Below are 12,561 nucleotides of genomic sequence, written 5' to 3'. Positions count from 1 at the left end.
TGTTGTGACACACAGGCTCTCCGTTGCTGCGCGCACAGGCCTTCTCTAATTGTGGTGAGTGGGGGCTGCTCTCTCGTTGCAGGACACTGGCTTCTCATTACAGTGGCCTCTCTTGTTGCAGAGCATAGGCTCTAGGGTGTGTGGGCTTCTGTAGTTGTAGGACACGGTCTTAGTTGCCCCAAGGCATGTGGGATCTTAGTCCCTGGACCAGGGATTGAACCCATGCCCCCTGCATTGCAGGCAGATTCTTAACCACTGAACCACCAGGGTAGCCCCCAAAATAATTTTTTGGCATAAATTAGAAAACCAGAAAGAGTTGAGTCTAAGGTACTTATCAAATGCGTGTGTGTGTGTGTTTATGTTGTTACAAGTGTCTTGTGGCATTTGGCATTTTTAACATACCAGTGTTCTTATCTGTAAAACTGGGATAATAATGCCAACTTCACTGAGTTTCTACAAGGACTGAAGAACATCTATAAAACCCCAGTGCAGTGCCTGGCATAGAGTAGACTGGAATGGAGGTAGACTGAGTCACAATTGTCATTTACACACCAGGATTTACACCTTTATGATCAAATGATATTATGACTAAAAGCTTGCCTTAAACATCCAGAGGTTATAAAAGTCATGTTCTCACACAATTTAGTTCTGGTGCCATCACTTATGAGACAACCTAAATGGAATTTTTCTAGACTATCTCAAACCGTTTCATTATTTTCATAATATTCAGAGTGACACACCGCACAGATGTCTTGCGTGGTCTGTACATTTTGGGGGAAAAAAACAGTTCATTCTAACACATACATTTAGAGATTGCACATAAAAATCTAGATTTCCAGGTTTTTCCAGGAAGTTGAGAGGTTTAAGGATACAGGCCTCTTGTTCTGCTGGAGAACCTGCTGGAGTGGAGGCGGGGCTGTCCCTTTGAACCGGTCACACATGCTGGTGTCTGTCTGCCTCCTGATTCCTGTGACTCACTTGGCCCTTGTAGGCATCTGAGTTTGTCACCCTAACACCCAAAGTGATGTCTTATTTTCTCATACATCTTTGGACTCAGCTCTTTGCCTGGTTAGTAGCTTTTTGAGAAGTACACTTTTATAATCACCAAGGTAATGACTGATTCAGGAAAAGATTACCAATGAAAGTTAAAACCATTCCGTGAAAGTGTGAATGAAGTACAGGGCATTTCCAATCTCACAATTTCATCCCATAGACTAGTTGTTGACTACACAGGGAAGAGACGCTTTTACATTGGAGAAATCTGGTGACTGTGACCTCAACTGAGTGTTCAGAATTACCATCCACAAAGGGAAACCACAACTGACATGCAATAAGATCTATAATAGCAAAAAATAAAAACAAAAAATAAATTTATCATCACCATCATGGGCCAGACAGACCCTTGTGATGTGATATATTGAGGAAGTAACATCAGCTATGCAGTCTTCTTGCAAAAAAATTAATCTGACTCTACCAGTGAAGAACCAAGCAGACAAATCCAGATTATGCAACCAACTCCAGAACAACTGACTTACTCTCTTCAAAACCAATCTCATGGAACACAGGAAAAGAAAGAAAGAAAAGATGGGGAAACCTTTCTGAATTAGAGTCTACAAGACATTAGTAGTCAAAGCAGTCCTGAGCCTTGATCTCACCCTCTATGGAGAAAACAAACAGCTATACAGACCCTTGCCTAACCACCCCCCACTCTGCCCCCAGTGGCTCAGTGGGAAAGAATCTGCCTGCCAATGCAGGAGATGCAGATTTCTGGGTTGGGAAGATCCCCAGGAAAAGGGAATGGCTGCTCACTCCAGTATTCTTGCCTGAGAAATCCCATGGACAGAGGAGCCTGGCGGGCTACAGTCCAAGGGGTTGCAAAAGAGTCAGACACGACTGAGTGACTAAACACCACCACCATAAAGATCCTTACTGGGACAACAGGTGAAATATGGATAACTATATATATTGTATAATTAAATGCAGGGCAAAAAATAAGATTGTAACTCCATTACATTTTGATTGACCAGCTCTCTGCTGAAGTACTTTGGTATCCAGGAATCTATTTCACTGTAAGGCCTAAAACTGTGAACATAACTTGTGATGTGTTTGCTCTGTTGAAATGGATCAGAGTTTCTGTAGGAAAAAATGTGCAATTGGGTTGGAGTTGTATAAATGGGCCTAAGAGCTCAGAAAAGAACAAAGGGCACAGAATTGCATGCAGGGTTTGGTTGGGACAATACTAACTGCCCGGAGAGAGTGCTGAGTAAATGTTAAGTGATGACAATAAGCAGCAGAAAGTCCCAAAGCGGAGCCTTTGCTTTATTGCTTTTAGGAAATTTTACCCACGGAGAGTGGATTACCAGTAAAAAATCATACAGCAATTTCATTCTCCTTTCAGCAGACGCAGATGACCAAGCAGCCAGTGGGAGCAACCCTGGCTGTCTCCACCTGAGACAGTGGTGTATTAGTCTCAAATAAGGAGAAATGAAACATGTGAAAGCCTGGCTGGCAGTCATTAGAGTAATTCCGTGTTTGGGCTGCCTCTGTGTTTTGGGGCGGGGTGGGGGGGTGGTGATTGGAGCCATTAACAGCTTACTTTTAGTTTCAGAAGCCACAGATATTTTCATTACTAGTGTCCTCAGGCATAGACTTTTTAATTTAAAAAAAGAAGGAAAGTTCAGGATGGAAATAGCCCATCACCACAGGAACATCTCTGCAGCAGAAACACATTATAGTTTGCCTGTCAATCTTATCATCCGTCACGCCAGGTTTCTTTTTGAGGGTCTGGAATGAGGAGGAGGAAGTGGGGAAGAAAGGTGATGGCAGGGCTGACAGAGGGGCCTCCAGAATCACTACTACGCTGGAAAAGCTGAGGGCTCAATTCCCAAGTGGTATCGACATCTCGGGTTTCTCACCTCCCTGGCTGATAAGAAACTGATCATTCTGAACCTGAGATTTTCCCTACTTCTTCCAAAGCCATTAATACCCTATTTTGAGGATTCTTTTGGACAGGTGTTATGGTAGATTCAAGTTGGCTACAAATTCTTGGTCGCCTCCCCAGTGACCAAGGATGGGTTTCATTCCCCTTCCTTCCTTGAATCGGGGCTGGCTCCATATCTGCTAAATTAACACATCCCTGCAGAAGTGCATCGAGCAGTTGCAGGCCTGGCCTTCCAGGGGACCTTGGCTTCCTTCCCTCCTCTTAGAACCCAGCTCCCAGGCTGGCTGGGGCCCAAGCCACTCAGGGAGGCCCATGGCCAGCCAGCAGGGATTGGCAGCACCAAGGGGGCCATCATAGCTATCCATGCCCCAGATGACATCGTGTGCAGCCTAAGAAGCCCAGGCCAGGCCAGTCCACACAAAAGGAGCCCAGAATCTGGAGAGAGAATAAAACGGTGCCCTCGGCTGCTACGTTTGAGTGCGGTTTGCTCTGGGAGTTGACTGGAATTGGTAAACTCGCAAGAAAGGTTTATCTTGCTCACCAATGCAGAAGCATGGGACCCAAACCTTACTAATGGGAACAGAACCATTCAGAACAAGGGTCAACATCCTTATTCTCGAGTGGGTTTTGATCTCAACATTGGGTTCAGCTTTTGGATCTCTTTCTGACACTCCACACAGAAAATTTTACAATAGAAAAATTTCATTTTACTACAGCCTCATCCCAACACGTGTGTCTCACACAGACCTTATTTTTTAAACAGAGTTTATTGTATTTAATACATTATAAAATTTGAAAAATTGTAGGAAAGCAGCAGACTCAAACTGGAGCAACTCTAACAAGGAATAATTCTGGCCCCTTTGCAAAACTGATCAGTTTAAAAACAAAGTAATGTTCACATCGGTGAGGCGGACAAAAAAGTGTGACTTCTGTACAAACTATATTTAAAATTTCATGTCTCGCATCTTTCAAATGCAGTGTGCTCATGAGAGTTTTTTGTTTTTTTTTTTTTAAGTTCTGCTCGGTCCCCCATCTAAAGAGAGACATGAAACTTCCATATGCAGAGAAATGCGATTCTAGGTGTTTTTGTTTTCAAAGGAAAAAGAAAGACAAAGGAAAAAGAAACAATGGATGGCTGTTGGCAATGGAAACCGTAAGGAGATTCGTCCTCATTGCTCATGGCTTGTTTATTGGTCAGAGGCCTTGGGAGGCCCAGGACACTTCACGGCCATCACAGCACCAACTGTAGCTACCACCTTTTTTCTTTTTGCATTTCCTACCTTTTGACATATATATATATATTTATATATTTTTTACACCTTGAGGATATCACTATTCCAATTGTTCCCATATGAATACAGGTGTGGTCTCTATTGGATATAAATGTGTCTTTTATTCAACTTTAGGTCCAGGACTCAGTTTGCTGTCCCAACTGCACATAAATGTCCCTTTTTGTGTTTGCGTTATTTGTCGTGTATGTTTTTCTCCTTTTGGCAGAAGAAATACATCCATCTAGTCCAGAGGCTCTTGCTTTATCCGGATGACAGAGGGTCCACGGGGTGTCCGCCTCAGTTCCCGCCGCAGGACGTATTCGCTGAACTGAGATGAGTCCACGCCTCCCCCACAGGAGCCCACGACTTCAAATCCTCTTTGCTGCAACCTCTCGAGGACCTGTGAGGGGTCGAGACAAGCATCTGGTTAGCGACCAGCTAGGTCCTTTGGCCACGTAAACAGCCCAAAGACTGTCCCACAGTTTGACATCATGCGCAGCTTGAATCCATCTTATCCAAGCCCTAAGTCTCTCTGAGTTTCTGTTTTCAAAGACTCTGGATTCCAAGGCAGGAGGGAGCGAGCACACGTTTCTAGTACCTACAATGTGCCGTCGTAAGCTAGCTCCACGGGTGCCAAATTATTCACTCATTACAACCACCTGGCAAAACAGGCAGAGCTGGTCCACTTGACAGACGAGAAAACTGAGGCTTACACCTAGTAAGTGATGGAACTGGGTTTCCAACTCAGGTCTCTTTGGCCTCAAATCCCATGTTTTCTGCAATGCCATCTTGTCGGCAGAAAGACAGGGTTCACATTTCAAAGCTCATTTACCACTAACATATCCGGTGAGATGATAAAGAATATGGAGAGACAGTGATGTTATCTGAATTTACTTCATCAGTGATTCAGCCTCAACTCATCCACGCTTGATTCAGCCACTGTTCTAACTGCCTGACACTGAGTTAATATATTTCAGCCTGGAAGACCGATGCAATTTCAACAGCAGAAGAAATGGACTATTAAAGACAGTCAAGCTTTATCTAGAGCTTTTCAAGCTGTGGCATTTGAAATAGATTTATTGCCTAGTGTGCATCCAGAGAGGCAAGAATAAATGCAATGGTTATTTATATATGTCCTATATTAGAAAACATCTAAAAATTTCTCATATAATTAATAGATATTTATAATATAATCTAATTTTGAAACCAAATACCTAATGCCAGAAAGATCCCTGGGTTTGTCATTACTTGTCTGACACTCTTGAATGCAGGGAAGAATTCTTGCAACTCTTACATACACAAAAATATAGGAAACTGATTCACAGCAGTATGTTTCTTTAGGAATCTAACAAATATTAGACTTGCAAATGTTCCCTGCCAGAATTCTGGATATAGTTAAATTATCTCTACACCACTCTAAAGGCAAGATGATTCAATCATAACTTTAAAAAAATGCCCGGCTCAAATTTTTTATTTTTATTTTGGGGGTTAAGTGAAATATTATCAAATAACTTTCAAAATGTGAATATACAGTAGATCCCTTACTATGTCTTTTTTTTTAACTATTATTTTTGGGGTGCCTACTTTTACATGGAATATAATCTGCTATTTTGCAAAATAGCTAATTAGATGAGACTGGAAAGCAAGAATATACTTTCTAAAAATTAAAACTTCAAATGTTGGCAAATTAAAAAAAACCCAAGCAAGTCCTTATGAGAACAAAATGAACACTCTTCCCTGCAGCATCTACTTCTGTACATGAATTTACAACGCATATGCACACCAGGCAGCAAAAGGACACAATGAAGAAAACAACCTCTAGGTTTAAAAGTAAGACATTAAGATGTGGTGGCAGCTGAGTAAAAAGGTGAAGAACCACTCACTCTAAGATCTCCCCAGTAAAGGCAGGAATGTAGCTTGTCAGCAAAAAAACACACTAGTTTGCTCGGCCAAACCACAGCCTTGGAAAGGATTCACCTTGATAAGGAGAGGAATTAGGAAGGTAGAGGAAGTTGAGCAATAAAGAACTTATCTCGGATATCGTTTGTCTCTCAGTGTTGTTAGGTTGTTGAATTCCTTTTATAAGGACATTTCTAAGCTGCCTCCCCAGAGGATCTAATATGCATAATATGATAATTATTCAATACAATCGATCCAAGGTTACCTTGGAGGTGGTAAAACTTATTCCCGTGTAATGCAGACAGCGTATGCTTCTTGGCCATTCTTCTTTAAGTATCAACTGGTTAACAGCAAAGTTCCCTAAAGTCAGTGATCATTTGGGAATATTGAAATCACTCTGGTAGATACATTGCTCCTGTGCCTTAGCCTGAAGCCTCTGAACACCTAGAGGACTGGGCCTGTCCTCTAGATGGGGCAGGAGCTAGTATGGCCATGTCGTATGACAATGTTAACCCAGATGAAAACCCACCTCTGATCAGACTTGAATGATGGGGCAACATGTCAGGCTTGTGAATGTCTGATAGTTATTCAGGGGCAGGGCCCTGGAGAAGTGATGAAATGCTCCTAGAGAGAGCAGGGGGCAGGGCACGGGTGGGAGAGATTTCAGGGCTCTGGAAGCCCCGCTCAGGAGTGGCACTGGGTGGCTCAGCTGTGCCTCTGCACCTATGTAGCCCAGGGCTGCATCTGGGGTGTGTACCTTCCTCCTGCACACCCAGCGCTCAGGGTCGGCCAGTCTCCTGCTACTCTGCTCTCAGCCATCTATTCACAAAATTCAAAAATTATAAACAGTTGGGAAACCATCCTTAAGAGGCAGAATGGTAGAGTGGGTGCTTCTAGTCTTGGAGTCTGGGGGGAGTTTTTGTTGGGTCAATACTGAATAAAGTCATGGGTCCATTCCAATGAAATCACTCCATGGATTTCCACTGAGTTACACAGACCTGGAGTCAAGACCCAGTTGTGCTTTGTTTTCTCATCAGCAAGACACGGAATTAATAGTGCCTACCTGTTAGGGTTGGTGTAAAAAGACAAAGCACTTGGCCCAGGGCTGGCACACATCAGTTACAACAGTGATCACACCCGCTGGCGTCTAAGGCACGTGGCCCCTCACACTGTGTAAACCCAACTTCTGAATTCTGCCCTTAAGTCTTCTTCTCCTCCCATAAACATCTCTACCTCAAAAGATGCTAATTCCATTCATCTCGTTTCTCCATCAAAAATCATAGTCATCCTTGGCTTCTATCCTGTAGCTCACAGCCATTATCAGAAAACCTTGCCAGCTCTACGTTCAAGATATTCACGGTGGTCCAGTGGTCAGGACTGCACTCTCTCAATGCTGAGGGCTTGGGTTCAAGTCCTAGTCAGGGAACTAAGATGCCCCTAAGCAGTGAGGGGAGTGCCCCCAAAACAGAACAAACAAAAATTACTTTGGGAATTCCCTGTCAGTCCAGTGGTTAAGACTCTATGCTTCCATTGAATGGGGGCAGGGGTTCAGTCCCAGGTTGGGACACTGAGATCCCACAAGCCTGCAGCAAGGCCAAAAACATTTTAAAAATAAAAATGAAAACAGAAGCTGAAATTTGTTCAAGGCCATGGGACAATTTTTAAAAAAAGATTTATTTATTGATTTGGCTGCATCTCATCTTAGTTGCCCTGCCACACGTGGGATCTTAGTTTCCCAACCAGAGATCGAACCTGAGTCCCCCTCACTGCAAACCAAATTCCTAAATGCTGGACCACCAGGGAAGCCCCTCCATACAACAATTTTAAGACATCATTCAGTACTCTGTTCATCAAGCCATAATGGCACTCGTGAACATGTATGTGCTATGGCAAGTGTGTGCCTGCTTGATTTTGTTAAAGTGTGGACTAGTTTGGGAACAGGCATTGGAACACCTGCATGGCACAGCTAAAAGAAAAAGATATTCAGAGTCGGACACGTCTCAGTTATTGCTCGGACCCACTTTCTAACTGGTCCCCCTGCTCGCCCTGGTTTCTACCTGCCGCTGGAGTATTCATTTTCAAATACGAGTTACAACATGTCGACTTGCTCAAATCCTCAAATGACTTTCCATTTGACTCACACAAGCGAGGGAATCAAGCCCCAAAGAAAGCAACACGAAGAATCCCAGAGTGCTTCCCACCCTCTGTGAGGCCCTCCACTGTCTGTACAGGGGGGCTCGGCACTCCCCACCCCACCTTCACTGCCTTCAAGCCTCACTGGTTTTCCCGATGTTCCTCAATACATCAAGCACGTGCTCCTACCTGGGGAGCCTCAGGACTAGATGCCCCCACCCCTCCAGGATACGCAGCCCCAGGCATCCTCCTCTCACTACCTGCTCAACACTTAGGAGGGTGACTGTTCGCCCGGCCACCCCACTCCATTCTCATAACATAAGCTCCATGAAAAGGCAGCTGTGGTCTGTCTTCTCCCTCTGTATCTCCAGTGCTCATACCAGCACCTGGCACATAACAGGTGCTCAGTAAATGTTTGTGGAATGACTGAATGAAGGCCATGGAGCAGCAGTCCCCAGCCTTTTCGGCACCACAGACTGCTTTTGTGGAAGAGAGTCTTCCCCACACTGGGGGAGCAGACGGTTTCAGGAGGATTCAAGCGCGTTACATTTACTGGGCACTTCATTTCTACTATTATTACATCTGCTCCGCCTCAGATCATCATGCGTTAGATCCTGGAGGCTGGGGACCCCTGCTGTAGAGGTGTGAAGAGTTTACCAGCCCAGCAGAAGTGCTACCACGTGAGGGCTCTCCAGCACTGTGGAGGAAACGCACCCCATAAGGACAAGAGTGAGGAGCAGCCCCGAGAGGGACCCTGGCGGCCACACAGCGCGTGACGACGCGGTACCTGGACTGAGTTGAGGTGACAGTAGCCATTCAGCGGAAACCTGATGACGTGCGTCGAGTCGTGATTCCAGCCCGCGTTGACGGAGTTGCACATCACGTCGCCGATCTCTGGGAACACTTCTTCTATCAAGGATTTGTCTCCGCTGAGTGTGATCCTCTCTCCGAGGTCTGGGGCCACACGCACCACGAGGCACTCGCAGGGCCTTGAAAAGCGACCACTTTCTCTGTCCTGCTTCCATCTTTCCATCTCCAACAGCATGGGCTGAAGCTGAAAATATTTTGCCTCTTCATATAACAAAGTGTAGTCCTTAAAAGAAAAAAAAAAGGTATCTCATACTTAAAAATGCAAACATAAGGTACTGAATATGTCCACATCTAGGGGGGTGAATTTCTTACCTCTGTTATTTTGATATTCAAATCTGGGTGTAAATTTTTTATTTGTAGAGACAATTTGCATTCACTCATTCTTGCAGTGATTATAATAGGAGTTAAGAGTAGTAACTGGGCTTCCCAGGTGGCACTAGTGGTAAAGAACCCGCCTGCCAATGCAGGAGACACAAGAGACAAGGGTTCGATCCCTGTGTTTGGAAGATCCCCTGGAGGAGGGAACAGCAACCCACACCAGTAGTCATGACAGGAGAATCCCATGGACAGAGGAGCCTGGTGGGCTACAGTCCATAGGGTCGCAAAGAGTTGGACACGACTGAGTGACTTAGCACACGAGAGTAATAAGGGGTAGGGGGGACACCTCCATGAATTAAGTCCTACCATCCCCATAGTTACCCAGTGATTTGGGAATCGTTTTTATTCCCATTTTGCAGATGAGAAAACTAGTGTGTGAAAGGATTCACCAAGACTTCTGTCTTTTTGTAGGAAAATGCCTTTGAGTATTTAAAGCTTGATTGTGTTGTTGAGAATCCACATTATAACCTCAGGATGGAACATGTACGTGTGTCGAGGTGACAGAGGCATAGCTGTGCCCTATTCACCCCGAGTCTACGCTCCTTGCCACCTGCAGTGGCAGCTCTAGGCCTTCTCGAGGAGGGGGAAGGGCAGGCCCACCCTGCAAGTGGGGGTGGAGAGCTAGGGAATGAGCGCCTGCTTTTACTTATGGATGGGTGAGGGTTTGAGAGAGGCTGATGGATGATGCGCTGACCCCTGCCAGCCCTCAGTGCCCCCATCACAAAGCGAGAGAGGCGACAACCTCCGGCCCGGGCTCCTGCAAGACGGTGGTGCAGTCCCCAGTGTTCACCGCCCCGCTGTTTACAACAGCCAAGACGTGGAAGCAACCCCAACGTCTGTCGACAGAGGAATGGATCAAGATGTGGCACATATACACAATGGAACATTACTCAGCCATTAAAAAGCATGAAATAATGCCATCTGCAGCAACGTGGAGAGACCTAGAGATTGTCATACTGAGTGAAGTTAAGTCAGACAAGGAGAAATAGCAAACGACATCCCTTATATGAGAAAATCTAAAAAAGAAATGGCACAAACGAACTTATTTATAAAACAGACTCACAGACTTAAGAGAATGAACTGGGGGGAGAATGGGGTGCAGGGGTAGTTAGGGAGTTTGGCATGGACATGTACACACTGCTATATTTAAAACAGATAAATAACAAGGACCAACTGTATACCACAGGAACTCTGCTTAATGTTATGTTGCAGCCTGGATGGGAGGGGTGTTTAGGGGAGAATGTGCATGCTCAGTCATGTCTGACTCTTTGCAACCCCATAGACTGTAGCCCACCAGGCTCCTCTCTATGGGATTCACCAGGCAAGAATACTGGAGTGGGTTGCCATTCCCTTCTCCAGGGCATCTTCCTGACCCAGTGATCGAGCCTGAGTCTCAAGTCTCCTACACTGACGGGTGGATTCCTTACCACTACGGCCACCTGGGAAGCCCTTGGGGGAGAATGGACACATGTCTATGTATGGCTGAATCCCTTTGCTGTCCACCTGAAACTATCACAGTGCTGTTAATAGGCTGTACTCCAGAATAAAATAAAAAGTTAAAAAAAGGAAAAAAAGCAGTGCAGGAAAGGAAACTAACCTACTCTGAAAGCACAGGAACCCAGTCTTCGGGAGTAGTTTCTTCTTCTCGTCTTAAAAAACTCTATTAACATACATACAAGCCACAGAACGGGAGGACAAGAGAGGCTGAGCGGGAGGCAGAAGCTTAGGAACAATGTTATCAAGCAGGTCAATATTATGTCTAAACGTAACTATGGCCACAATCATTTCTGGCTGTAAGATACGTGGGTGCTTGTCCAGACACGCTGGCTGAGAACATTTTAATCACTGACAGGCATGTTGCCTTCCTTCCAACTGGCTGGAGCTGGCAGGCGTTGCCCGGGGCCTTGCAAGGAGAGCCAATGCCTGAGCCCAGGGCCCGAGTGCCACCAGAGGCCTCAAGACGGGACAGGGCAGGAGGGAGGGTCACCACGGGGGAATGCTTTATTTGTCACTTTGCTCTTTTTTGCAAATAGCAGCGGTGACACTATTCAAGCCTTCCAGAGAAAACAGTTTGGAGGAGCAGGAAAAGAACAAGCGAGCCCCTGCTGGATCACTGCCTTTGGAACAGAGAAACTAGGGCCGGGTAGAAGACACGATTGTGGACGCAGGTCAGCAGAAGGGGCTGCTGCTCTACTGTCGTCTCCTAGCAACCCCATCACTACGGGAGCCCCTCCCATCATCTCATTTCACCTGCTCTGCCTCCTGACTCACAGGAGCTGCTGTTTCGTTTGGTGTTGAAAACCAAGCTGAGGTGTGGCCGCTCTTAGGGCAGAGCTGAGCCCCTCAGCCCAGCCCAGCCTGAGGGTAGGAGTGGGGTCTGCGGGTTCCTCCCAGTCCACCCGGGGTCTCCACTACTGTACCCTGGCCGACTTTGAAGGCCACCAACTGTGAAATACCGACCTTAGTACTTACTCATCAAGATGACAGCTCTCAAGGAAATTTAAGAACATTATTGAGAGTTAGTTACACAAGCAATAGAAGCGAGACCTTCTGCTACTGCTTTTTATTTCTCTGTGAGATTTAATTACAAATTTTAACACAAGAAAGAATCTGGACTTCTGAAAGGATGCCATCAAGTCTTTAAATCTTTTCTTTTTCTTTAAATGCTTTTATTTATTTTTGGCTGTGGTGGGTCTTCACTGCTGTGTGGGCTTTTCTGTAGTTGTGGTGAGCAGGGGCCCTGCTCTCTAGTTGCGGTGCACGGGCTTTGCATTGCAGTGGCTTCTCTTGTTGCAGAGCGTGGGCTCTAGGGTACAAAGGCTTCAGCAGTTGCGTGAGGGCTCAGTAGTTGTGGTTCCCGGACTCTAGAGCACAGACTCAATAGCTGTGGTGCACAGGGCTTGTTGCTCTGTGGCAAGTGGGATCTTCCCGGATCAGGGATTGAACCCATGTCTCCTGCACTGGAAGGCAGATTCTTTACCACTGAGCCACCAGGAAAGGCCAAGTCTTCAAATCTTAAAGGTGCTCACAGCAATGTTCTTGACCAGCCTTGACCCTGTGCAGGAATCC

The 12,561-nt window shown here is 45.7% G+C and overlaps 1 protein-coding gene across 6 annotated transcripts in view; it reads right to left on the bottom strand.

Annotated features, from left to right (window-relative positions):
* Positions 1 to 3,689: 3,689 nt before the first annotated feature.
* Positions 3,690 to 12,561, bottom strand: part of KCTD1 (potassium channel tetramerization domain containing 1) — a 214,346-nt gene continuing 205,474 nt past the window's right edge. For all 6 annotated transcript variants that reach the window (XR_015153783.1, XR_015153780.1, XM_086372900.1 and 3 more), the window contains 2 exons: positions 9,032 to 9,337; positions 3,690 to 4,612 (listed from right to left, as the gene is read on the bottom strand). Coding sequence is in view for 4 of the 6 variants with exons in the window: in XM_086372900.1 (XP_086229026.1) it covers positions 4,454 to 4,612; positions 9,032 to 9,337 (465 nt within the window). In the remaining 2 variants the exon portion in view is untranslated. The remainder of the gene's footprint in view (positions 4,613 to 9,031; positions 9,338 to 12,561) is intronic.

The sequence above is a fragment of the Bos grunniens genome, chromosome 24 (assembly GCF_055505025.1).
Source record: "Bos grunniens cultivar Pamir isolate PY7600 chromosome 24, Bosgru_T2T1.0, whole genome shotgun sequence".
NCBI lineage: Eukaryota > Metazoa > Chordata > Mammalia > Artiodactyla > Bovidae > Bos > Bos grunniens.
The sequence above is the reverse complement of the archived record's forward strand: the minus strand, read 5'-3'. Positions and strand labels throughout refer to the sequence as shown.